The sequence below is a fragment of the Branchiostoma floridae genome, chromosome 14 (assembly GCF_000003815.2).
Source record: "Branchiostoma floridae strain S238N-H82 chromosome 14, Bfl_VNyyK, whole genome shotgun sequence".
NCBI classification, from domain to species: domain Eukaryota; kingdom Metazoa; phylum Chordata; class Leptocardii; order Amphioxiformes; family Branchiostomatidae; genus Branchiostoma; species Branchiostoma floridae.
In genome coordinates this window covers 10,571,856-10,599,056 of record NC_049992.1, presented here as the reverse complement: position 1 = coordinate 10,599,056, position 27,201 = coordinate 10,571,856, and the positions used below count along the sequence as shown (strand labels likewise).

Genomic DNA, 27,201 nt, shown 5'->3' with positions numbered 1-27,201 from the left:
TGTGGTACTCACAAGAAAAGTCTCGTCATTTTAGACTTATCTCTTAAGAAATGTAAGAATAAAATCCACCATAGTCTGAAGTTCATATCATTTTGTCTTTGTAACAATTCATTTAGAAAGTTTTTGTGATAAAAATTAACCTAAGCGATAGTGTATTAGAACGTAACTTTAACGCAATTTACCTCTGTAATATTGGTGTCGTCTATTGACCTTATATGACCTCGCTTGTCGGCGGGTATGGGTAGCGCCAGTTTACGAAGTTTTGTTTTGAAGAGGTTTTAAATCCGGCGTAGGGTGACGATACGGCAGCTGTATATGGCCGAACGCGTGCCGAAACATAGATCAGCGGTCCGCGTGGCCGTAATCGGCAGTGTTTTTGTACCTGCGGGACCGGAAATCGTGTGGCCGTGGCCGCGTTGGACAGGTGGCCGCTAAGCCTATTTCTTAATCATTACGAATCCAAGGGACCGACAAAAAGTGGCCACTATGGGAAGGTGGCCGTTATGCAAAGGTGGCCGCTAATACAGGTTTGACTGTACATGTACTAGTATTCTCAAATTTATTTATGGGTCTTTGGATTAGGACACATTTTTAGGATAAGTGCAAACTTATAATCAGATCTACATTTTTATGTTTATCACTACGTTACTTTTCTTTAAGCATAACTTATTCACTTAAACAGCCTGTCTTTGGGAAATGATGGCCCACCTTCTGTACTAAAGACAAACATTTGAGGGATTTGGGGGAACATGGAAAAATTCATTCAGATCTGGTATTACAAATTATGAGGTGAAAGTTAAGTTCATAGGTGGCACACTGCTGGTGGGGGTGGCGGTGACTGGTGTAACGGCAGGTCTCCCCTCTGCGATGCTCTGTGACAGGCTGCTGTCGTCCCCCTGGCTGGACCTGAGACCTGAAATCTGCTGCAGCAGCGACTTCCCCTCCTCTCGTGTGCTGGCAAAGTCACAGCAGCGACGGGCGTAGAAGGTGGCCTGGTCCAGGTCCTTGTGCTGTCGGGGGGAGAAATTTACATGTAGGAAATGTCACATTTTTTGGGCTACACTGCATTCTGATGCACACGTGTAACTGAGCATAAGATAAACCACACAAACTCATTTTGGATAACCACTGCTTTGGCTCAAAACAGAAATCTAGCTTCTTAAGACATCGGTTACTGTTAGCCACGAGGGCTTACCTTTGATGCACTTTGATCAATAGGACTTCACCTTTAATTAGTAGTCAACCAATGGGACTTTACTTTGAGACAGTTTGACCAATAGAACTACACCTTTAAATGGTGGTTAACCAATAGGACTTTTCTTTGAGACAGTTTGACCAATAAGATTTCACTTTTAAATACATTTGTAGTGGTTGACCAATGGGACTTAACTCTGAGACAGTTTAACCAATAAGACTTCACCTTTAAATAGTGGTTGACAAATACTAGGCAATAGGATTTAACTCTGAGACAGTTTGACCAATAGGACTTCACTTTGAGACAGTGGTTGGCCAATAGGACTTTGTGAAAATTTGACCAATAAGACTTCACCTTTAGATAGTGGTTAGCCAGGTAGCGGTAAGCCTGACACTGCTCCTCCACATCCACAGTCCCCATCATTTCAGACTGTTGCACAAATGCTGTATAGAACGCTGCGGCCTGCTGGTCTTCCTGCAATCAAATATGTGGAGAAAACAGCTTAAATACTGTAATTCCTGATTTTTTCAAGTATTACTTATGTTCACGGTTTTCACGGTGACAACTGACAACTGTAATGTGAACTTTTCACTACTATACTACAAACATATAATTTGTCTTGGTGATGATAACAAATTATTCGTTCACTGTGAACATTTAGTTCCGAGATCAAGGTAAATTTTCTCAGACTGAGAAAGTTTGGTACCAAGAAGACAAAGTGACTGTAGCTTGCTTGGTACCCTTTTCTTATTATCCTTAGCATAGCAGTTTTTATCACAAGTCTGTATGTCTCTTCTCAATGACTGTGCAGGTTGTTTTCTTATCTAGCCCTTACTCTGTTTTTTTCTTCATACACAACACAATAAAGCCCTGAATGAGACCCCTTTTTCTGGGTACGCGGATACTCACTTTAATGAGTTCGTGTAACTTGGCCAGTTTAACCAGTGCCATTCCTTCCTGGTCAACCACGGAGTAAGCGCGCCAGTAACACTTGATGGCCTCCAAGATTCGGTCCAGTTTCTCGTAACACTCGCCCAACGCCATCAACATCCGGGAGTCGTTAGGTCGCAACTGGTGAGCCTGCCTGCAATTGCAAGTTTGATGTTATACATGAGTGAATTAGAAGGAAGGTCTAGAATAAGAATTGACCAATATGACGTGAAAAGGGGTTCCTACATGTACAAAATGATGGGGGTATTTTTGAGTCATAAAGAGGATTTTACCTGTAATAGTACAGACAGTAGAAGGGCATTTTCAGGATCTCGTACGTTTGGCCCAGTCCGTACCAGGCCCTGTAGTCTCGACGGTTTACTTCAATGGCATGTCTGTAAGCCTGAAACAAAAGGAAGAAGTCGTTGTTTTAGAAGAGTTGTTGAATTGGAGGCCCATAGTTTACTTGGGAAAGTAGAGGCAGTGAAATTTTGTCAACGGTGACATGGTGTGGCCATTTTTTTTTTCAAATTGGAAAAAATAGGACAGCCAAATCCGAAAAGTAACAAATAAAGTTGGTGTGGCCAACACTTGGTTTACCAGTAATGTAAAACAAACATATTGAAGCTACCCCAGCAGTGAGAAGGCTAAACACACTTGTTCCCACCCCATCAGTGAAAGCATTAAGCACAGTTGTCCCCACCTCAGCAATAAGAGCATTAAGCACAGCTGCCCCACCTGTATGGCTGCTGATGTGTTTTTCATCTCCATGTACTCGTGACCCATCAGTGTCCAGGCTGACAGGTAGTTAGGGTTCAGTTTGAGCGCCCGCTGGAAGTACAACACTGCTTTCTCATGCTGACCCCGCAGGCTGTAGTAATTACCTAGAAGAAACAATATCTAAGTCTTTGTGTACATCTGATGTTGACAACCTTTTCACATGTGATTAGCATCTACAAATCTATTACTAGTATTAGTACTTTCAGTGTATACTCTTTTCTTGATACTCTTATACTTTTACTATCTGGCAAAAGATTTTCATACCAGAAAATAGTAAAAACTTGGCAATCTTGGTTTGACAACCGTAGTAGATGAAACTTGTTTAATACTACAAAAATATATGACATAGGGCCTTTAAGACTTCTTGTGTAAGCAAGAAAGTTGTTTTTATTTTCATTGTAAATCAATGAAATGAACAGAATCGACTGTTAACCTCTGGGCCAATCATGCCATCATTCCTCATTACCATGAACACTTTCAACCTCCCAATCAGATCATTTCATTTAAGTACATGTAGAACTGAGTTTGTAATCAGCCTAAAAGTTAAGTTTGCTTTGAGTTTGAAATAAACCTTTTACCCACCGATGACACAGCATGTCTCGACCCTGAACTTGTCCACCTGACAGACGGAGTGTGCCAGATGGCTAAGCTCTGCCCTCATCTCCTTCACGTACAGCAGGTTGGACAGGGTGTCCATGTTGTCCAGTCTGTACGGGTCCTCCGCATGCAACTGCTTCAACAGATCAACTGCAGGCTCCACCTAGTGGTGGAAGCAGATATTGCACCTTCAAATTCAGCTTTGCTGTTGATTTGCCCTTTGTTTGATGTTGGAAAAGCTTGTGCGAAACTTTAAACCTATTTCTATTACAATTTTAATCTGCAATCCATTACTGTCCTCTGTAATTACTGGCTTAATCAGCAGATTGGGTTACTACTGTAACAGAGGATGGTACCCAGGCAATCAGCTTGGACTTTTTAATATTCAAAAGTATGAATATCTGCAAAGCCATTATCCTTTTTGACAAATTTCAACAATAGGGGTGGCACAAATTTGCAACTAATCAAGTCAAGCTTGCTCCTTTGAGAAAGCCAAATAATTTTATAAATTTCAGCAATGCAGAAGAAAAGAAGTAAATATGCTTAATAAACATCTCTACTGAAGTCCAAGTACTATCCACAACAGATATACTAATGTTACCTGTCTCATATTGTGGTAGGCATTAGCAGTCTGGGCTTTAACCCAGGTGCTGAGAGAGAAGCCCTTGTCGGCCAGACCTTGCAGCTGTGTCAGTGCATCTTCGTTCATCTGAAGCTCCAGGTAGCAGTGGGCCAGGAAAAACTGTTTCATCCAGTGGTTGGGTAGGGAGAGGGCTACCAGATTAGCTTTGTCACTGGAAGAAATGTTGAAGAAGTGGTTATCATACATCTTGAAATATTTGTGACTTAAATAATGTGAACTCAGCACACACACAAACAACTTGAACACGTCCTGGTATTTCTATTGTGATGCTACTATCATTTCAACAGCGAACTGCACTGTATAGATAAAGCAATTTCTTATTCTTGATTTTCATCGTGTTGCTGAATTTAGGTGCTGCAAGGAATATACAATACAGTGTAATAGTACCATACTTCTAGTGTAAGTACAGTGCTGTATAGGTCTGATATATGCCTTAAGCCATAAATAGAAAAAAACTACAAAAAGTACAAAAATCAGTATTGTAGCTCCCAGGTCTCTTTTGTCCTCTCTTCAAGGACAGAAGAGACTCGAGCGCTATAATATGACTGGGTACCAGGCTATACAACCCTAACTAGCAGTAGCTCTTACTTGATAAGCATAGCGAGCTCCAGCCAGGCTCCCCAGTGTAGTGGTTCTTTGTTGATAGCTGAGAGAAGGGCAGTGATGGCCTCCTGTTGTAGTCCCAGCCTCCTCAGTACCACACCGTACAGGTACAGGCCGTATCCATCTAGATCAGTCTCCTTCTGCTGTAGTTCCTCACGCAGGGTCCGCAGCCAGCCACACTGGTCCTGCAGTGGAGGCAGATACCTCTGTTGTAGTAACTTGTACAAGTTGTAGGCTATGTTTTTGATCACCATTGTTTTTATACCCAACTTAAAACAAGCCTCAATGTCTCATGACATAAAAAGCCACAAATTATCTCCATAGCCATTGAGGTTATGCACATTGTACACTGTACAAATAATTACACAATTCTTAGTTCATTAAACTAATTAGATTGTGAACAAGATGTATGTACTCAATCAGTCAATGATAATATCTGGTGTATTTGCAGCCAACTTGGGTACCCAATATTTGGGTAATGAGGCTGATTTACAGGCGCCTACTCCAGCACAGGACCCCCGTTTTACGTCCCCGCCAGCTACAGCATCTGGTTGTCCTTGGGTGGTTTCCCATTCAAAAACTGTCCGGACTGCACATTGCTTTTGAAAACCTCCGAGATCAAGGGATCGTGTGTATCCAATGTGCCACGTGGGCGGTGACATGGCCGTAGCTATTTCTAGAGTACCCATTTGAACTGACCTGTCCCGCCTTGAGTGGCCCAAGGCTATCGGCCATGGCGTCCCCTCGTCTCTTCTCCCCGCCCATGTAGCGAGCGTACATGCAGAGGAAGTACGCTTTCTGACTCGTACAGTCGCGTAACACGTGGGAAGCACGGTCGTACTCACGTACATCGTAGTAGGACCGCGCCACATTGTAGGCATCATACTCATGAAGAGATGGAAAAACTGTTATGTCAGTGACATACATCTTCACAAGCAGGCATATTTTGAACTTGTCTGCATCTAAATAGAACTATACTTAGTAACCATTTCAAATGCTATGCACAACTGGCATTAGATAAGATATAAGATGAAGTTGATGGTAGAAACTACCAATAGTCTGCAGTTGACATGATTTTTTTAATAGAATGTAGGACATAATTGTCAGGTACCAAATAATTTAGGGGGAGGGGGATGCCGGATGCCTACCTGTAAAAAGTCCGGTGTGTCTGAAGGGAAAGCGGGAAACTCCCCGGGTTCGAGCGGCTTCAGGGCAGCTGCCTGTTCCGTCAGCCACTTGGCTGTCTGCACCAGGCCCCTATCGCGGCACTCTCGCACCGCCACGATCAACTCTTTCTTAGCATGTTTCAGGTCTACTTCATCCTTTTGGTCCGCCATCTTCTTCAAAGTCTCCCGCCTGTGCTGCCATCTCAAACGTAATGAAGATTTTTCATAGCTTAGACGTTCACAGATGTACTGAATATAAATAAAGATATGTAGTATAATTTCATTTTGTTTCTTAATTATAATTTATAATGATGTTTGTTTTGCCATTTGAAGAACTGTTATTTACTTTACTAATATCTATTGCGTGTAGAAGCGTTGAAACTTTGTTAGGTCAAAGGTTGCAGCGCGGGAACGAGGCTGTGCAGTTTGTCCATTTCCTGATGTGAGCCCAGCTGTGTAAGACTGAGGACTTTTCTCATATTTCGCAATTTTTCTCGTCTTCAAAAACCAGGATGGGGTCTAGAAGGTGAGTAGTGACGTCTAGAGTAGATAGAAACTGTTGACAACTTTCTAGTTTGTTGTAAAAACCTCTGTGGCGTTGAGGAAACGATGGTTTCTGTTGAAGACTTGGGCGGTGCTTTTTGACAGATAACACCCATGAAAAGTGTCAGAACCGAAAGTTTAATATTCTGTGCGCGAAAAGAAGAAGGCAGCTCTGATATCAATCGCATCCGAATGTGCAGATTGATGTTGTGTCTGTCTGTGCGGTCTGTGATTGATAGCGATTTAAAAAAAAGATTGAAATCGTTTAATGAAAAAATGTAAATTGTCCAAACAACTTGAAGTTCTGTTAATTTTATTCACATAATCTTTGTCCAACCACAGTGATATAATAATAATAATAATAATAATCACCAGGTGTATTTTGCCAGCCAGTAGGTACCCATTATGAGTAATGAGGCTGATTAACGTGGTCGAGGCACCTCCTCGAGCACGGGACCCCCGTTTTACGTGATATGTGCCATGATTTAGGCTGGGTGTGGTTAGCTGTGGTAATATTATTGTTACTGACATTTTCGTGATTTGAGTTATGAATGAGATCTCTAGTGCTTGTGGTAGGCTGTAATTATCATCGCTATATGTTGTAATTCGGGGCAAACATTAAACCACGTTACAGGTTCAAGGAAATTTTTTACAAATCTTAGGACAAGCACACCATTTCCTCATGTATTGTTTTAACTTAGTCCTAAAAACGTCTAATCACTCTAATTGGCAGGATAGGTCAGGCCCCAGATTTAATTTGTTTTCTGTATGTTGCCTGCATAATTTTTGAATGGGGAACTTAGTTTAACGGACTTTATGTTGATAGACTTTAGTATAACTCATGATTTAACATATGAGATATGTGGAGAATTTGGTTTACTTCATACTGACCCTGAATTCTCTCCCTCATGCAGAGCTAATTGGCGCTCATCGGCACAGCCTGTGAATAATGGATGAAATCACACAAATTACCTGCAATTTTGTCTTAATGAAATGGCGGTTTTGCTTTGTTCTAGAAAAACTGGAATTACAGGCAGCCGTAACAGTGTTTCAATACACATGTATATTCACCAATTTTACATAATAGTGGCCACTATATCAAATTATGAAATAACTTGAATGTTCTGGTTTCTCAAAAATCACGATGCTGAAAATATATTTTTGACAAGCAAAGCCTCATCTGTATGATGTGTATCAATGTTATGATACAGATTGAAATATTGTATTCAGTTCAGTACATGTATATTGCATTACTACTTTGCATTGAGTTTATTATAAAACATGTTTACATTCTGAAGTGATTAACTGATTGGTCATCAGTAATGATCCTAAAGAAGTTGGCAGTGGTCGTTGAAAATTTGATCTGTGTAAATAACAGTATACCTTTGTGTTGGAAGAAACTTAAGCATTGTACTATGATTACTACCAACACAGATGAGCTTCCATAATAAAACATGTTTGTGATGCATACTATGCCAGCATTTGCTGCCTGGTGCTCAACATTGTATTACCAAAAGTCTAATCTACTGTAAATGCAAAAACTTTAAATTTGTGGTGGCTGCTTCACCGCGAACTTAGTAAAGACGCCGCGAACATTTTGCCATGGCAATAAGAGACTACAACTTGCACGGTGCTTCCGCAAACTTAAAACCACCTCAACTAGAGTTCGGAGACCTCATACCTCCATGAAATATTCTGATTATGCAAATGACTTTCACATTAGCATAATTTATGCTTGCTTATGTACACCTTTAACTTACATAGGTCACAGTGTTGACAGACCAATCATTTACTACACGAAATAAGAAAAATTAGGACACTTTCAAATTAATTATGCAAATTAGGGGCTTATTTGCATAATTAGTATCTGCTTAACTTCCGCCTGCCACAAACTACATATGTAACATGTATTTGAGTGATATATTGGAAAACACTGTAAATATAAATGAAGTCCAAATTTGTATAATTTTGATTTCATTATGTACATCTCTGCTACATGTACCTGCATACCAAATATCATGGAAATTCATCATTCCTATGTTCCGTTATGCTTCTTGGAAGATTTTGACAAAAATGCTCCTGCAGTTCCAGAGCAAGCTGCTAGGGGGTCCAAATATACACCACTTCTTCCTTACATCAAAAGCTATCTGCCACCAAGAAATCAAGACCATAGCATGTCCAGATAAAAAGATACAAAAATTGGAGTTCTGCTGCAGTACCAAGGTCACACACCAGGGGGCCCAAAATTGACCTTGACCTTCGTCTTCCCAACCCCTACCCACATACCAAATATCATCGTAGTCCATCGAGAGGTTCTCAAGTTATGATGTCCACAAATATGCGGACACACACACAGACAGACACACAGACACACAGACACACAGACAGACCAAAACCTATACCTCCATTTTTTCATGGAGGTAAAAAGTCCTTTTCCCGCTACCGCAAAATTAAATCCCTGCGAACGTAAATGCATTTACAGTACTACACGAGCATTAAATGCCTGGTGCTCACCTTGTATTGCCAAAAGTCTGATCTATTTTACTAGTATGATGTTCTCTACCCCAGGTGGTTCCATCCCAACATCTCGGGAATCGAGGCGGAGCAGCTTCTCCTGGACCGGGGGATGGACGGCAGCTTCCTGGCCAGGCCCAGTAAATCTCAGCCTGGGGACTTCACCCTGTCGGTCAGGTACGGTTGGTACTTTTGTTCTTGTTTTATTAACTCCAGGGCTCAAAATACCACCTGTATATGCAAGTTAGTGCAGGTAAAATTGGAGCTGTGCAGGTATTTTTGGTGTCTACCTGCACTGGTCCATGTACTAGTACTGGGTTTTATACATAGATGTCCTATGATGTAGGTGTAGGTGGACTGTTATTAGCTACATTGAATGTTACCACCTACATGTATAAACTTTAAAAGAAAAAAAATAGCAATGGTTCCTGAACAATTTTAGTATGATCCATACTTCCAAAATTGAGAAGGTGCAGGTAAAATTTCTTTGGTGCATGTAATTTCAATGTTACCTGCACCAGTGTAGGTATGCAGAAAAAAGTATTTCGAGCCCTGTAACTCTTTTACTTTACACTTTAGCTACAGTATTTCGAGCCCTGTTACTCTTCCAGGAGTAACAAAATTACGCATAAAGCATTGACACTTGGCATAACATACACATGGCATATAACAATATCCCACAATTACTAACAATCATCTTACAAAATATCATAATAAGATGCATGTGCATTGAGTAGCTCATGTGCCATATGTTGAGTTTTGCATGTGTTTCGTAAAAACATCTTGGTTGTACTGACAGTTTGTGACTCATGTGCTAAGTTGATTCCATTCCGATGTTGTCCTATATGTATATAAGATGATTTCTTAAGACTATTTGTCTTTGGTTTCTCAGTTCTTAAGTATAGATTTTCCAGAAAACATTGTGATTTTGTATTTCAACATCTGCGGTGTTGACGCATGGACATGAATGACATCTGTTACTCAAATTACTTCCCAAGTTCCCACAGTCTTGTAACATACATGTACAGCTGTGTAACAAAGGGTAGTGCCTGAGGGCTGATGACTGATAAAGTTTTACAGTACATCCAATGTCACACACCTTTCTACAGTTTAAACATCAAAGGTTTGGAAAATCCTGTCAAAGCTCTTTTTAGTACAATCAGTCAATAGAAAGGAGCAGTCTTCATATAAAACCTTCAAGAACTATATATGCATATGTAATGTAATACTATTGTAACTGATGTTTGTAGCCTTAACAATTCCCTACATCATGTACAGTATGTGGTTCAAGAATGTTGTTTATCAATGTTCAGTTAATATGCTTATTTGAACTGACAATGTTCAGAAATTGGAAGCTGTGAACAGGAGGAATAGAGTATAAATTGTATAAATTGAGTGTTTAACAAGGCTTTACCGACAGCATTTGGTTGGCAGAAATGTTTGTTAACACACATGTACCAACTGTTGAATTGAGGAAGTGTTATTATAGTGAACTTGCTGAGACATAGCTGTGTTGCTGTGGTCTTTGGACCTGTTCATAGGGCTGTTACTAGACCCTTCCATTCTTGGGTGGAAATGGCTTATTGGGGCAGAGAAAATATTCACCCCTTCCAACAAAAAAAACACTTCAGTGCATGATTTTGTAAGCATAAAGTTCAGATATAACAATGAAAATTAACAACATTGTCTTGAGTGGGATAGTAAAAATTAAAAGTGTGTGCAACAGCCCTTCAGCTGCCCGGGCAACAAAAGCTCTTAGGGACCGTACGGCGTTTAGTGAGGGGGGAGGGCCGGTCGCCAGAGGGTCGGGTCAAAAAATTTTTGCTAGGCCCTCCCCCCAGGTAAAATTTTTTTTTGCTAGGCCCTCCCCCCAAGTCAAAATTTTTTTGCTTGGCCCTCCCCCTTCCTATCAACTTTGAAAAAAATATTCAAGATGCCAATAAAACACTGCACTCCCATTTGTAAATATGCTTTGCGTCATATCATACCTTTTCATGATTTTCATCGCGAAGCAGATCTCTCACCCCTATTAAAAAAAAGGAAAACAGAATGGCTCAAAATATCTGCTTAATATAGGGATAAATATCTGCTTCATAGAGGCATAAATATTTGCTTTATAGAAGCTATTTCATTGTTTTGATATTAAAACAACACCTATATATAAAAAAGCATTTGTATCTGGATTTCTAGTAGATTTGCGCCACGAAGCGGCGCGCGCCCCGCTCCCTAAATTTACGTATTGCAAGCTCGCGGGCTTGAGCGGCTTGACGGAAATTATTTTCAATTTACATATATTTTGGACTTTTTCTTGGTTCTGTGGTGGTAATAACTTACGGTAAATCGGGGGGGGGGGGAATGAAAACCAAAACGACAGCACGATTCGACTAACCAAAACTGTAGTGGGGAGGGGGGCGCCGACGCGTGACGCTGAGTTCCCACGGCAGGGTAGACCGGTTGCCTCTCTCTAGCCGCCCGCGGGCGGGCGTGACAATGCAGACTTGCAGGAGATCTTTTAGAAATGCCACGCTTTTTTGCCACGATTTCCTGCCTTGCTTTTTTATGGGAAAATTTGCTGGTTAGATGACATTTCTACGAAAAAAAAAATACGAGGGTTTCAACTTTTTTAGAACGACGTTCCATGTCCCGGGCGCCAAAGGCACGAAGAATCGCAAGGTAGGTCCGGGAAAATTTTGAACCATTTTGAAATCTTGACCCTCTTAAAAGCTATTTCCTTCAGTTTGATGGAAATATTTTGCTGACAAACAAAGCTAACTTTAATGGCATTTCAATTTAGAAATACAAAATTAAATCCCCCCTAACACATTATCACGATGTCGGTCATCAAAGGTGCGAGGTCGGTCACGTCAAAAGGGATCCAGGGAAATTTGCAAATATTTACCCTCGAGCTCTGAAACGCCATTTCTTACATTTTGAGGGCAATAAGACAGGGGTAAATTTTGCTGGCAGACTAATCTAGAGTTTGATAACATTTCTGTAAGTGAAAAAGGTTTTCGAGGGCGTCATGCAAAAGCCCTGCTCCCTCCCTTTCGCATTTTCACTGTGTCCTGAGCGCCAACCTTGGGCGATCCCTTGCAGAGGTCCAGAAAAATTTTGAAATCTTGACCCTCTGAAACGCCGTTTCTTGGATTTTAAGGGACATATTTTGCTGGCAGACCAAGCTATTTTTTTTTTGCTTGGCCCTCCCCCCAAGTCAAAATTTTTTTGCTAGGCCCTCCCCCTGGCAAAATGTTTTTTTGCTTGGCCCTCCCCCCCCTGGCGACCGGCCCTCCCCCCTCGCTAAATGCCGTACGGTCCCTTACTTTTACAGTTCCTGAACTTCCTCTTGACACTGATGACCAAAATAGGAAATGTTGGCGGAGATTTGATTTAGCAAGAAAATGAAACACCCCAGGTTTTTTTTTTACAGTTGTAAAAGGGAAAATGTTAGAATTTATGGTAGCTTTAAGTTTGTGATAGACTGGTCCCCGTGAAAAATGCAAACATATGTATACTAGTACACAAATATTTCTACTTTTACAGTATGTGTTGTCTTTCTATAAGAAGTTTGCATTCCTCTTTTCGTTTTTTTATGTTTGCTTTTCTATAAACTTCACTATAGAAAGGAATATTTACAGAGCTCTGAATACCAGTAAATTATTATGGCTTGACAGCTTGCCAAATATGAAAGGCACCTGTAACTTGAGATTCTTGTTTGGCTTTTAGGAAGTCAGGGTCAACCTGTGATAATGCCACTTTAATTTTCTGTTGTAACTTTATAATCCGTTTATGCAAGACTTATTTGATTAATAAAACAAGTAAGATACTGCTAATTTAATAAGTTAGAAAATGCTAATTTCCTTTTTTTACAATGTTGAGGAGCCCTACACGTATGTTTGTATAACTTGGCTTTATTTCATAAAGTAATTTTTCCAAAACATGTGACATGTATTGAATGACTGTGCTAGAGGACTACATGTATGTGCTTTTATGTAATATCTAAGTAAGTCAAACACGCTGCCCCACAGCCTACAACCTGTATTGTAAATCTCCAAGCAGATCCACGGTGGCGTAATATAGTATCAAACCCTCCGGTGCCAGTTTGACTCCCTTTGACCAGCTATACTCCTTGGCCAGCTTTGATACTATTTTATGGCACCGTAGGATCTGCTTGGAGATTATACAACCTGCAGTATTTAGTAATACCAGAATCTTGTATTTTCAGTTCTATGTGTTGATTCAAAGTTAATGTAGCAGCTAAACCCCCTCTGCACTGAAATTAAAAATCACCTGGTTATCATCAAGAAAACACAGTATATTTTGTACACTACATTATGAAAAACTGCACTTCACAGCAACATCCATGAATAATAATTTGATAGCTCTGTTATATACATGCAGTATTTTCTAAATAAAGATTTGCCTGTCTACAGTTGGTTTCAGGGTTCATGAATAAATGGTTGTTGAAGAGCTTTGACAGCTTCACATTCTTTGAGCTGTAATTGTAGTCTGAGTGTGTAATAGGTGAATTTTTCTTTGCTAAGGTAAGGTAAGGTAAGGTAACAAATAATGTGTAACTAGAGTTCTAAGACCTCATACACATGTACCTCCATGATCCCAGATTTTTCAAATCATTCTTGCATGTTAACTAATTACCATTTGTAAAAGTAAGTAGGAATTTCTACCGGTTGATCCTTAAGCTTACTTTCATTACAAAGCCAATGACATGTTATGTTAAGAAAAATAATCCCATTGCCAGGTAACTGTTACATTGTACATTAACAGGCATATTTGGCAAACTGTCTACTATTAATATTATATATCATATTGATTTCACTAGTTTCTATAAAAATTCCATTTCCCAAATTATATTCTGGTCAATTATCAATATCCCATTGCACAATTTAAGGCAAGGTTTCAGAAAAAGAAAATGACTGCAATCACAATTTCTTTTACATATTTTGTCAGCACAGTAGCTGGTACAAACGCAACAGAATGATGGTTAAACATAACAGTTATATCTGATATTTCTGAACCTACTTCAGGCGTCAGAGTGAAGTCACACACATCAAGATCCAGAACACGGGCGACTTCTACGACCTCTATGGCGGGGAGAAGTTTGCCACGCTGGCGGAACTTGTGGAACACTACACGCAGAATCAGAACCAGCTCCGAGAGAAGAACGGAGAAATCATCGAGCTGAAGTTTCCTCTCAATTCTGCAGATCCAACAACTGAGAGGTCAGGGTTTTGATTTGACTGTTACGCTCATGTTTCATATCACAATTATTAAAGATGATCATACTAGTAACTGTAACAGTTACAGAATGCTTGACCATTAGGCCCTTGCCTAGAAGACTCTAGTAATTATAAGAGAGAAGTTCTATATGTACCTATAGGTACTACATATACAAGGACTATGTAGCACCGGGTACCACATATTCAGGTTCTATGTAGCTGTGGGTACTACATATACAAGTTCAATGTAGCTGTGGGTACTACATATACAAGTTCAATGTAGCTGTGGGTACTACATATACAAGTTCTATGTAGCTGTGGGTACTACATATGGTAAGGACCACTAGGACAATGTGGCAACTTGTTGCTGGTCCCTTAGTGGATTATTCCCATTGACACAAGGATACTGTCTATACAGTGAACACCTTTCCACACTTAATTGGTATCTAAAAATGTGTGGTGTTCTCGGGCAGTTTTGACTGTACTTTTACGGAGTATCTTGCCACAGGTGGTTCCATGGCCACATCTCTGGGAAGGAGGCGGAGCGATTGATGATGGAGCAGGGCAAGAACGGCAGCTTCCTGGTGCGCGAGAGTCAGTCCAAGCCTGGCGACTTCGTGCTGTCTGTGCGCTGCAACGACAAAATCACTCACGTCATGATCAGGCACCAGGTAAGTTCACTAATTTGCATGCTAACCTTGTTTTGCATGTAATGATGACATGTTGTGCTGTTTTGACTCCACCCCCCCCCCTCCATTTTTGGTGACACCGCAGGGATGGATTCCTGCAGTTCTTGTTCATTCAAGGAGGGTTCCCATACCCAATCCCCCAAACATGGGCTGTGTTCAAGGATGGAAGTTTTCAAATCAAGTCTTTCATTTGATCTTATTTCAGGAATTGATAGTTCAGTTACTGTTCCTTGTCACCTTTATTATGATATCAACCTTATTTCCCTTTCAGAAAACTATCTGTTCTTTTTTTTCCAAAGATTCCATCATTTTGTTTAGATCTTGTGCCCTACTGATGTAGAAAGTTAGCGTGCTACCAGTGGTAACTCAATCTTTGTCCATTTCAGAAATTATCGGCATTGGATGTGAGTATCTGTTCAATTAGATACCATTTCATTAACATACCAAGGGCCAGGTCCTTACTCACCCCCACTATGTAACCATGCATTCAGTAGCAGAAGCACGAGTTGGGTCTCCAACAGGCATTCATATTCCTTCAGTGTTGGTCTCCAACAGATGTGAAGTTTCAAATTGCTTAGTCTGAAAACCACACCTTGTGGCCACTCCCTGGCACCATGAAAACATAAGATGGCTGAGAAAACGTGATCTAATTGGAAAAAGTTGGTTTTAAAACTTTAAGAGTTTTAGACGATCTTATAATTTCTTTCATGTACGTACTATACCAACATTTAAAAAAGGCAACTCAGAACTCCTGCTGTTGAATGTAACCTTAACAATGGCCAATTTCTTCTGCATGCCTCTAACAATCTAAAGGGTCATTATATATCATGGACACGTGATCTTCTTCTGGCTAGAGGTGGTGTATGCACTGGTGATATCTCAGTTTTTTCCTATTGTTTGGTTGTTACAATGTACATATAGAAATACTGCTCACAAGATTGATATTTCTTTAACGTCAGGGGTATCATATTGGAAACTGTAGATTTCACATTGTTACAGTTCTGCTGTGCTGTGAAATTTTACAAATCGTGCTTATGGAGACTTATTCAAAATTTAGTGGATTTCAAATTTCTGGCACTTATGACTTAAAAGCAAGCAATGTTACCAGCAAAAATAGCTGCACCATAAATGATTTTGATACAATTTTCTTTGTTACAAGTTACTTTGAGGCATTCATGTTCTTTTCAATAGGTTATTTTCATCCTAGCTTCATTAAACTGCTTGTGTTTTTCTGATGAATAGTCAATGGATTTAGCTTTGTTTTCGTGACATTATGCAAATGTGTCCCTTTGGTGTATACATACTAGTATGAGATTAATTGTTGTATTACGTACGAAGCACGTCATTCAACAATATTGATGAATTCTTTCATTTGAAAAACTCAAGGTACTTCTTGCCGTCAGACTGATTATGCATCAAATGGATCAAAAGTATAAGCTGCGCGTGTTTATTTTTGTAACAAAATGAAAAAGTCATGAAGCGTTTGTTGTTGAGATGATACAAAGCCTTACATCGTTGTATTGAAATGTTTAGAAATTGAAGTAAATTCTGTCATGGCTTTATAGGCTATGTTGGGTGAGATTTTAACATGAAAATTCAACAATTGGGATTTTATAACTGCTGATTGTCCACATGTTTCACATTTCTGAATAGTTCTATGCTGAGTAGCATCAAACAGTAGTTCAGTGTAGAAGTAGTAGAGTTTACAGTACAGTCAAAATCCTTTTGAATGTGTAAGTGGTTTGAAATACATTGGCTCAGAAATGTTGGAAAAATCACAATGAAAACAGATAGTGAAATTTGTACTGGTATTTATTGCAGTAACATTTTATCTTCCTTAGAATGTACATAAAACATAAATTGGATGTAGCTACAAGGCATATTCTCAGGTCAGCATGCCTTGTGTATGTCAATGTGTAAACACACTGCTGTACCAACAGATCAGATCAAGACATACTGCAGGTTTTGTGTATTAATTGCAAGCACATATACCACCGTGCCCTTGTTTTGTGCTGTGCTTAACTCCAGGATGGGAAGTATGATGTTGGAGGGGGGGAGAAGTTTGACAGCCTGACTGATCTGGTGGAACACTACAAGAAGAACCCTATGGTAGAGACATCAGGGACTGTTGTTCATCTTAAACAGGTATATCATCATATGGAATTTATCCAGGGCTGTCTCCATCTTAAAGTTTTTTCCGTCTCACTCATTGTTTGGGAGCCCATGTTGTTTATTTTCCTGGTAAAATGTCATTTTAAGCCTAATATGAAAATACATTTTCAACACTTTCAAGTCATTTTTGGGATGGATATGGTAATATTATTTTCTGTTCTAACAAGCAAATTTCCATCCCAGTATGGAATTACGGGTTATGGAGACAGCCCTGGACTTATAATTAACACCTTTTAAACTATGTTTCTGCCTGTCTTGATTGACATCTTTCACAAAACAGTTGGAACAAAAAAATAAAGAGTAAAAGATGGCTCAGTAGTGAAACCAAGACGTATAAGTTCACTATTCTTATTCTTATTGTAGTTCACTACACTTATCCTATTTATCTCTGGCTTGTAGGGCTTCCTTCAAAAACAACATGTAGAACAAAAAAGAAAAAAGCATGATATTGCACAGTAGATCTAGAGGAATTAATGTTCTTGTGGATGCTACGTATTTGTAGAATTAGTCTACATTACTGTTAAAGGCTGAAACCACTGGGTGCGTAAATTATGCACTTTTGTGTACCCCAAATATGCCAAATTGAAGCTTTACAGCAAATTTTGAACTCTGTAACTGTGCCCTGTTTCACCTTGAAATTCGTGTGGGCTTAGGTGCATAAAAGTATCACAACTGTTCAAAAGTCAGACAAAAATAATAAAAGGTTTGTCATATTGCATGTTACAAATTTTTAAGTTAGCTTTTTTGTTGAATTCCAGATAGAAGTTCTGAAGAGAGGCATTAAGATTTGTAATTCTTTTACACTGAATTATAGCTTATATGCACCAGTACACATATTCTGGAAAATTAATTTCGATCCTTGCTGTTAAGTCGTTCAATCTAGAATTTATCACCCCTTTACGTCGTTTCAGGTATTAAGATAATTGCCAAATAGCAATTACTCAAGAAACTGGATATGATCTTGAAAACAGATGTTTCATGTAGAATCCACAACCTTTTGTCAGTGACACTATCGTCCCTTTGTTGCTGTGTCCTTCAGCCCTTCAATGCCACCAGAATCAACGCCTCCAGCATCGAGGACAGAGTCAAGGAGCTACAGAAGGACAACCCGGTTCACGAGGGGAAGGCAGGCTTCTGGGAGGAGTTTGAGGTAATCTTTAGCAAACATAGAAAATCCTTGGCCCAGTCATTTGGTAAAGATCAAGAACAAAAATTTTGATTGTTTAAGACTCTTTTTCCTTTGATCATGAAAGATTTTGAAATAATGATACTAAGGATTAACTTAAAGACCTGCACTTTCTTTATACCGTAGAAGCCATTTAATTGCACAATGGAAAACTGCACACTTCTGTTGTTGCACGGAATCCCAAAGTACTGAACCAATGAGGTCCAGCTGTATAACTTTGCTTTGTTGCACCATACGGATAATTGCACGAAATGCAAATGGAGTGTGGAATTAAACAGGCCTCTACAGTCTACCGTAATTAGTATTTTCTTGAAATTGACTAAACATCCAACTGAACACTTATACTTTATATTTAGGAGAAAGCATACATGTGCAGTTTATTTTTCTGCATTTCTCTGATCCTCCACGTTCTCCCTGTAGTTTTTGCAGCAGCAGGAATGCCGAGCAGACACCCGTAGCAGGAAGGAAGGGGCGCGACCTGAGAACAAGACTAAGAACAGATATAAGAACATTCTGCCGTGTAGGTGCTAATGATGGAAATTCAGTCTCAACAATAGACTTGTCAGATTTGCTATAATTTCAAATTTTCTATAGTCTTCCTTCACCTAATAACACTGTACCAATCCAATGTAATTTTGATAAAGGATGTTCCTTGTTTATGATACTTCAAAGTTTACATAATTGTGTTACTACTTTCAATAAAGTTGTGTGATTACTGTAATTGTCCTCTTAGATTTGATAATGTTTTTTCTTCGATATATATCTTTGCCAGGTTTCAGCTTAATGTGAAATGATGCAGATCATACATTGCACATTTGTCTCTATATGTTCTGTATCTCTGAAATTGATTGATATCTTCTCCAGTTGATGAGACTCGGGTGAAACTGAAGGACATAGACGTCAATGTCCCCTGTGCAGAGTACATAAATGCCAACTATGTTCTGGTAAGTTTCGTACTCGATGATTTTCAACAAAATTTAGGGGCAGCCTAGGTTATATGTTGACAGAAATTCAGTGAAACATTTGCCTTAGCAGAGCATTACATGTATATAGATATTTTTTTTAGATACAGAGAGGTCTGTAAGAGATACCAAAATAATGTATGATTGTACCTATCTGTACACATTATCCTTTGTTCTTTGTTTGGAGGTCCTGAACGTGTGACAGGGACTTTAACTGATCTATTCCCACCATGATATCTCCACAGCCGGATGGGGAGGATGGTGAACGTAAGAAGCAGTACATTGCCACACAGGGCTGCCTCCCAGCGACTGTCAACGACTACTGGAAGATGATCTGGCAGGAAAACACAAGGGTCATCGTCATGACAACCAAGGAGGTAGAGAGGGGAAAGGTAAAGTCTTTGTTCTGATTGGTTGCTTCTTTCTTGTCATGATCAAAATATGAGCAACAAATACTACATTGTAGCATGTCAGGAGGAACAGAAACACTTGGTTTGTTTGATAAATATGTTACTAAGTTACATTTACATGTTTACTAAATGAAGTAGTCGAACCTTATAATGACATTTCCCTCCTCCCATACAGAACAAATGTACCAGGTACTGGTCTGAACCTTATCATGACATTTCCCTCCTCCCATACAGAACAAATGTACCAGGTACTGGCCTGAACCTTATCATGAGATTTCCCTCCTCCCATACAGAACAAATGTACCAGGTACTGGTCTGAACCTTATCATGACATTTCCCTCCTCCCATACAGAACATTAATGTACCAGGTACTGGCCTGAACCTTATCATGACATTTCCCTCCTCCCATACAGAACATTAATGTACCAGGTACTGGCCTGAACCTTATCATGAGATTTCCCTCCTCCCATACAGAACAAATGTACCAGGTACTGGCCTGAACCTTATCATGAGATTTCCCTCCTCCCATACAGAACATGAATGTACCAGGTACTGGCCTGAACCTTATCATGACATTTCCCTCCTCCCAAACAGAACATTAATGTACCAGGTACTGGCCTGAACCTTATCATGAGATTTCCCTCCTTCCATACAGAACATTAATGTACCAGGTACTGGCCTGAACCTTATCATGAGATTTCCCTCCTCCCATACAGAACAAATGTACCAGGTACTGGCCTGAACCTTATCATGACATTTCCCTCCTCCCATACAGAACATTAATGTACCAGGTACTGGCCTGAACCTTATCATGAGATTTTCCTCCTCCCATACAGAACAAATGTACCAGGTACTGGCCTGAATCTTATTGTGAGATTTCCCTCCTCCCATACAGAACATTAATGTACCAGGTACTGGCCTGAACCTTATCATGAGATTTCCCTCCTCCCATACAGAACAAATGTACCAGGTACTGGCCTGAACGTTATCGTGAGATTTCCCTCCTCCCATACAGAACAAATGTACCAGGTACTGGCCTGAACCGGGGACCAAGAAGTCGTACGGCACCCTGCTCATCAGACATCTGTCCGAGACCAACTTCCCAGACTACACCCTCAGGGAACTCGAGGTCACAAAGGAGGGAGAGGTATGGCATAGCTTGGTCATTATTAAGCCGGATAAGCTGGATTTTAAGATTCAAAAGGAAAAAATAACAATATTTAATATAATATTCAGCTATGATGATGCTATGCAATGATGATAATCACAATTAATGAGGTGTGATGGGCTCACGGGTATATACTTAGTCTGGCCCACAAATGACCTACATAGACCTAGGGATGCAGGGGGGGGAGTCACTCAGGGATAGCCAGGGACAGAGAGAGGTCCGGCTCTGAGTCAGACGTAGTGTCTCATGGATTAAAAAGAGTTAAAACCCCACATCACCTTGTTATTATGTGCCACTCAACCCATGTAATTATACGCTCCCTAGAACTGTCAGGGTAACAAGCAATATAGATTCAGCTCTCAGCTATTTTTTTATGTTGACCTTTAGTTTTTTTCTAAATCAGGGAACCAAAATTTCAAATTGACATTGCTAAATGTATTGTGCCTTAAGTACTATATAATAGTGACAGCAAAACATGTTTATAAATCAGTAAACAGTATCACCAGGTAATATAAACCCACTGAATTTAAGCTACATAACTACATCAAAACCATTTTCAGTTTTCTTACCTTGTAGTGATTGTCTATTTTTAGAACAACCCCCCACGCACCATCTACCACTACCATTTTAAGGCATGGCCTGATCACGGGGTCCCAGGGGACCCCGGCTGTGTACTAAACTTTCTCCACGAGACCAACACCAAACAGGAATACATCCCAGACGTTGGACCAATGGTAGTACATTGCAGGTAAGCTAATTACCATTATTAAGGCAGTTAAACAGGCCCTGCTATTTTCCAGATTACTCTGGAATCCACATTTATATATGGGTAAAATCTACCACTGTGACAATACAGTATGCTTTCATTAGCAAACATCACAAGTTGCTCTATTTTGGCATAAAGTAATGTGGATGTTTATACATTGTGTGTGCATGTTTATACATGGTAATTACCAGAAAATGGTCTGGACGATCCTAGCCTGTTGACATATTTGTCAATAAATGTATTTCAATGACTCTATTCACTTTCGGAAAATGTCTGTTCTCACTTCAATAGCAATTTATGACAAAGTTATTCATCTTTGGCATACAAGCCTTTTTCCTTCGTGTTTATTCACTTTGTGCATTGGGAAACAGCTATTCTATGATTCGTTATACGCCAACTCAAGGGTGGATGTACAACTGCCCAGCAGGAGATCTGAGACGTCTTATCCTTATGTGAACACAAGCCCATTGACTGACACTTTCTGGGGTTGGCTTTCCGGCGGCAGGTCCATCCATCTGTCCTTGGGTGACGTCCTTGGTGCTGAAATATGGGTCCCCAGTCCCTGCTGCATATGATGAATAACTTTTGCCATGTCTTTATTTTATCTAGTGCTGGTATTGGGAGAACTGGCACATTCATCGTCATTGACATCATTCTCAACCTGATCAAGAAATTTGGTGAGTAGGCCGCTTATATTGAGGCAATGGCCGTGGCACTTTAATACTCCTGATCCTTTTATCTCGGAAGTTAAGCAACGTGCAGTCGAGTCAGTACTTGGATGGGAGACCACCAAGGAAGACTGGATGCTGTAGCCAGGTCTCTGCTAGGAGGATGAGTATGGAAGCTAAACACACTACACTACAAGTGGAAGCCCCCTGCTGTAGTGCTTGCACCTATGTGTGGCCCAGGGCTTTGAAGCGGAGATGGGCGCTGGGCCCAATGCATTTTCTGATCAAGGAAGTTAACACCCTTGTTCAGATGTATGGGTAACTTTAGCTTTAGGCAGCTATATGTAAGCATCTGGGAGTGAAAAGTCTCAGAAGTGCACTCAGGTTATGGTGTCATGTCTTTTATTTGAAAGCTTGAGACCAGATGTAATTCTAAGATGTGTAACCTTTCTAAACCCAGCTGGACCTACAGACGTAATGATAATAACTATTAAGGTGCTGTGTTAGTCTAGTGACAGTCTGCCCCAAAACAGTCGCATTAGCATACATGAAGTGTGGATGAACAGTTTCACACCTTAAGTTGTACGTTCTTAAGCTTGGAGATGCTTCTACATGGTTGTATATATTATACAACTTGAATGTGCACAATGCTCACAGACTTTTAGATATACATATGTGCATGCTAGGATCTGTAGAACGCTAACACAGTCACATGCTCACCAACAAAGTACTCAAAGTACAACAAAGTCAGCTAGGTACATTGTTCGTAAAAATAAGGTACCGTTGTAGAAAGGTATTGAGTACAATGTAACTGTTGCAGGTCTGGACTGTGAGATTGACATCCAGAAGACCATCCAACACATGCGAACACAGCGGTCAGGCATGGTGCAGACGGAGGCTCAGTACAAGTTTGTGTACATGGCCGTGCAGCACCACATCGAGACAGTGTCCAAGAGAATAGCTGCACAAACGGTCAGTTTTTCACTTTATGTCATACCTGGGCCACAATAACGCTCGATATGGGTGTTTTGGACTGGGTGATAATTTTCCGTATCACACAGGCTTCTTAGTTGTATCACACAGGCTTCCATCGATTGAGTAGAACGCACTCCACTGCAAGGAAATGTGATTCTTTTGTTCAAATTTTCCTCAATTGATGTTCTTTTTAAGTTGTTGCAGCAGGTTGAAGCAATGCGTTGAATTTTTATCCTTTTTATGAGTAATTTGGCTATTAAATCAGTGTTTTCTTACCTGGGTATGACATGAATAAGATGCAACACCGTGATGCTATATTCCATATCATCTGGCCTGGGACTGAGGGTGATAAGGAATGCACCATGTTATGATAAGGAATGCCCAGGAATAACCATGTTATATTCTTTAGATATGTATCATTTTTTTAAAAACCTTTATCATCATGTTTGGTTAAACATAATTCAAGATGTTGATGGTCTTGCTAATAAATAATGGATTTGGGGAGACCGTTTCAACCTAGACAGTCAGATTTTCCTCATACAATGTACAATGTAATTTCTTTGATTTCAAGCCTTACTGTCCTGATCTTGTTTTTAGTGTCTCCATATTGCTGCCGCTGTGAAATTTCTCTCACTCTCACTAACTAAGCAAGTGCAAATCATATGCCAGTATTATACAGCGGGCAAAAAATCAAATATTTGATGCATTCAAATGTGGCAGAATATTTCTATCCGCTTACATTAAAGTTTGTGAACATGAGCCATGGCAACTTAACATTCTCTCAGGTACACAAAAATCAATGACACCTTGCATCAAGCATTCAACTTTTACTGACTTTACTTTACAGAAAGTTCCAGGAAGAGACTACACGAACATCAAGTACTCGAATGAAGATGCAGGAGGCATGGACCCTCGACTGGTCAAACCTCCGCCCGGCCCCACTTCTCCAGCCATCCCACCAGTCTCAACCGGACCTCCAACCGCACCCAGACCTGAACAGTCCAAGACTCTCCCACAGTCAGTATAGTAGAAATCACTTACTGAGGATAACAACAAATTATTAGAGGTTTTTACTCTTTACTCCCCTGTAGTGCATGGTTTTCTCTTTCATTCCTCTGAGTCTTTGGAAATAAACAAGACCCATACACTTAAAGAACACTCAAGAAAGCCTTAAATCAGCTTGTATTTCATTTAATACTTAAGGTACACACTTCTATATAATATTGTTGTTAAACTGTGTAAACAAAAGAAAAAAACTTGGAGGCTATACAAAGCATACATAGTGGCTATGAAAATCACCATTTCACTTCATTTGTGGCGCAGTCTAATTTTGTCATTGCGCTTTTCATTTCTTTGTACCTACAGGACTCCAGAGCCAGAGAAACCAGTGTACGAGAATGTTGGGAAGCTGAGAGAAAAGGTGCAGTATCAATACTATGCAGTGTTCTAGCCAGCCTGAATTTACTTCTGTCCCCTGGATTATGAATTTGGAAATCCTGTGGAAGCTAAAGGCACAACGATCCTATAGGGGGGCCCAGGAGCATGTTACCCCTGGAAAATGTTGACATCTAGAACCTCTGAAATGCTATTTCCTGCATTTTGAGGGGCAAATTTTGCTAGTAGACTCTGTTTGGTTCTATGGCATTTATTTTTATATCTTTACATAACTTATGTCAGAGGACGGAAGGACGGACGCTGGCTAGAACCCAGATTTGCAGTTTGATCTGATGTGCATGTAAACAATACTACCATGCTTCTCAATTCCACATTGGTGAATTTGAGTTGGAGTGTTACAGTAGTAAGATCCCAATTTCTTGGTTGTCACAGCAAAACTTCCGTGAACCTCCTGTGCCCAAGAAGCCAACATAACAGTCGCTCGGACTCTGCTGGGAATTTACTACAACCAACCACACCAAACCCGTATGAGCACCGAAACATGGCATTTTTCAACTGGTCATTTTGACCAGTAAAAGTTGACATAAGAAGAGCATCACAGCTGTTGAGACAATAAGCTTTTTTTATTCTTGTGGCAAAAAAAATTCCATAAGATTGACAGACTGACAGCTAAAGTTGATATCTGACAAAAAAGTTATCATTGCCAACCGGATAAGCGTATTAATTTTGAAATTATTTTAAGTGGTATTTTGCTGGTATTGTTGCAGGAATCTTATTTGCAGGAATGCCACTTGGTAAATAATGAATTCAAATTACTAATCAAAAATATATTATCAATTTTTAAATTTCACTGTCTTAAATGGGGTTTTTGGAGACAGTTATTTTTTCAAATTTCAAGAGTAAACCATATATGGTCTTTGATGTTGTTAAAAGTATGCAGATGACTACAATATAGTTAAATGTTTTAATCTGGTCCAATAGGGTACAAGAATCATGTGTCAAGTCTAGGACAACATCTAATGTATATACATCTATGATGAAGTTAAGAAATCAAGATCTAAGTTGAACGTTTAATAGTTTGATAATGCATGTCTGTTAGGCTATACGCATTGGTCAACAGAAGCTTCTAGCATCCAGGCAATATATAGCACAGCTGTATTTTCTCTCTTGTGAACTCTAAACCAAACATTAACATCCCTCTGTAACAATGTTTGAATGTATTGCATATAAGAACTACGATATGATGGTAATTCAGCTTAACCTGTTATGTTTTGTACTATTGTTTGTAAATTTTATGGATCTGTGAATGTTGTACAATGTGGCATTTGCTTTGTGTTGCAAAGTGGACCGTTGGTTGCATCAGCTGGAATAATACAGCCAAACATGGATGAAAATATGCTAAGTCTAGTCTCTGTATAACTGTAAGACTGTAAGACTGATTATCAAGTGTTTTCTATACAGAGACTAACCTGGAATCCAGTCTCTCGCTGGCTCGGCCTACCGTACTTAGTGCAGGCTCTCTACGGGGCCACTGTGGGTCTGAGCCGCCGGGATAATCGGCCACACCCGGTAGAATTTTCACGTGGTTGGACTTTGCCCAGGGGGGGTTAATTGCCGGCCTAGCGAGAGACCTAGGCCGGATAATTAACCCCCTGGGCTAAAGTCTAACTGCGTGAAAATACTACCGGGTGTGGCCGATTACCCCGGCGGCTGGGAGCTTCCCTGGCCCCGTAGAGAGCCTGCACTAACTACGGTTTAAGGCCGAGCCAGCGAGAGACTGGATTCCAGGTTAGTCTCTGTATAGAAAACACTTGATAATCAGTCTTGCATGATTTTGCATGATCAGACTTTGGTACCCTTAGAAAAGCAGCATTTTGTTAGAAAGCTTGACTGTGCTACCTGTGTACAATATTAAGATGGTGAACGATTATAATAATTACATCTGATTTTATCAACGTTAGAGTCCATTCCAAGTCACCATGCGAGTTTTTAGGTGATATTTGTAATTTGTCTGAATTATTTTGAATAAAAGAATATCTGAGCCACAATAATTAAATTCTTTTCAAAAAAATTGACCAAGAAAATACTCATCTTTTTTAACTCCTTTGAATATTTTAGAAATATTTTGAAAGTAACTGTACAAAAAATATCTTTATTTAGAAGAATTGTGCAACTTCTGCGTGAATATTTCACGTTTACAAATATTTACAAATATTTGTAAACTTTGCCAAATGGTGAAATTAGTTTATTGCCCCCATAAAAGTAAGCCCTATTGTTGCATCTGTATATTTTTAGATTTCACAGCTGGGCACTGGTGGATCCTTTGTGGTGGGCCATTGTTGCATGGCACCCAACCATACTTTGCAAGGATGTGTGAATTGCTATCTTCCCAGCCCACTGAACCATTTACAAAAAATGGTAGAAAATGGTAGAAAATGGTAAATAATGGTAGAATGCTGTTATCATTATTTAGAAACCATTATAAGTATCCAATTCCACACCATGAATATTTCCAAAGTTTTACAGGACCAGGGAAATATTTATAAAGTTCAAATACTTTTAAAAATATTTCTGAATTATCAAATATCCTAGACATATAATTACA

General features: G+C 39.7%; 2 protein-coding genes across 2 annotated transcripts; one reads left to right on the top strand and one right to left on the bottom strand.

The window, feature by feature from the left end:
* Window positions 1–541: 541 nt before the first annotated feature.
* LOC118430025 (cell division cycle protein 23 homolog) lies at window positions 542–6,129 on the bottom strand. The gene is made up of 10 exons (XM_035840726.1): window positions 5,897–6,129; window positions 5,448–5,633; window positions 4,734–4,933; window positions 4,104–4,296; window positions 3,488–3,665; window positions 2,864–3,009; window positions 2,419–2,528; window positions 2,105–2,279; window positions 1,550–1,669; window positions 542–1,010 (listed from the first exon to the last, which is right to left on the bottom strand). Exons 1-10 carry the CDS (start codon window positions 6,083–6,085, stop codon window positions 783–785), a joined length of 1,725 nt encoding a protein of 574 aa, XP_035696619.1. The 5' UTR covers window positions 6,086–6,129; the 3' UTR covers window positions 542–782.
* Window positions 6,130–6,276: 147 nt separating this feature from the next.
* Window positions 6,277–25,877, top strand: LOC118430024 (tyrosine-protein phosphatase non-receptor type 11-like). The gene is made up of 17 exons (XM_035840725.1): window positions 6,277–6,440; window positions 9,026–9,148; window positions 14,014–14,208; window positions 14,714–14,876; window positions 15,281–15,298; window positions 16,923–17,039; window positions 18,106–18,216; window positions 18,673–18,772; window positions 19,117–19,196; window positions 19,460–19,606; window positions 20,640–20,771; window positions 21,386–21,540; window positions 22,168–22,235; window positions 23,047–23,198; window positions 24,049–24,218; window positions 24,567–24,621; window positions 25,029–25,877. Exons 1-17 carry the CDS (start codon window positions 6,427–6,429, stop codon window positions 25,068–25,070), a joined length of 1,842 nt encoding a protein of 613 aa, XP_035696618.1. The 5' UTR covers window positions 6,277–6,426; the 3' UTR covers window positions 25,071–25,877.
* Window positions 25,878–27,201: the final 1,324 nt, after the last annotated feature.

Bases quoted from the DNA above. Each gene is read 5' to 3' on its own strand.
- LOC118430025 (XM_035840726.1), bottom strand. From the start codon at position 6,085: ATGGCGGACCAAAAGGATGAAGTAGACCTGAAACATGCTAAGAAAGAG. The intron at 5,634-5,896 runs GTAGGCATCCGG...TCTCTTCATGAG, and splicing joins ACACACCGGACTTTTTACAG to TATGATGCCTACAATGTGGC. The intron at 4,934-5,447 runs GTCAGTTCAAAT...CCTCCACTGCAG, and splicing joins GGCCACTCAAGGCGGGACAG to GACCAGTGTGGCTGGCTGCG.
- LOC118430024 (XM_035840725.1), top strand. The intron at 18,217-18,672 runs GTAATCTTTAGC...TTCTCCCTGTAG, and splicing joins GCTTCTGGGAGGAGTTTGAG to TTTTTGCAGCAGCAGGAATG. The intron at 24,622-25,028 runs GTGCAGTATCAA...TGGTTGTCACAG, and splicing joins TTGGGAAGCTGAGAGAAAAG to CAAAACTTCCGTGAACCTCC.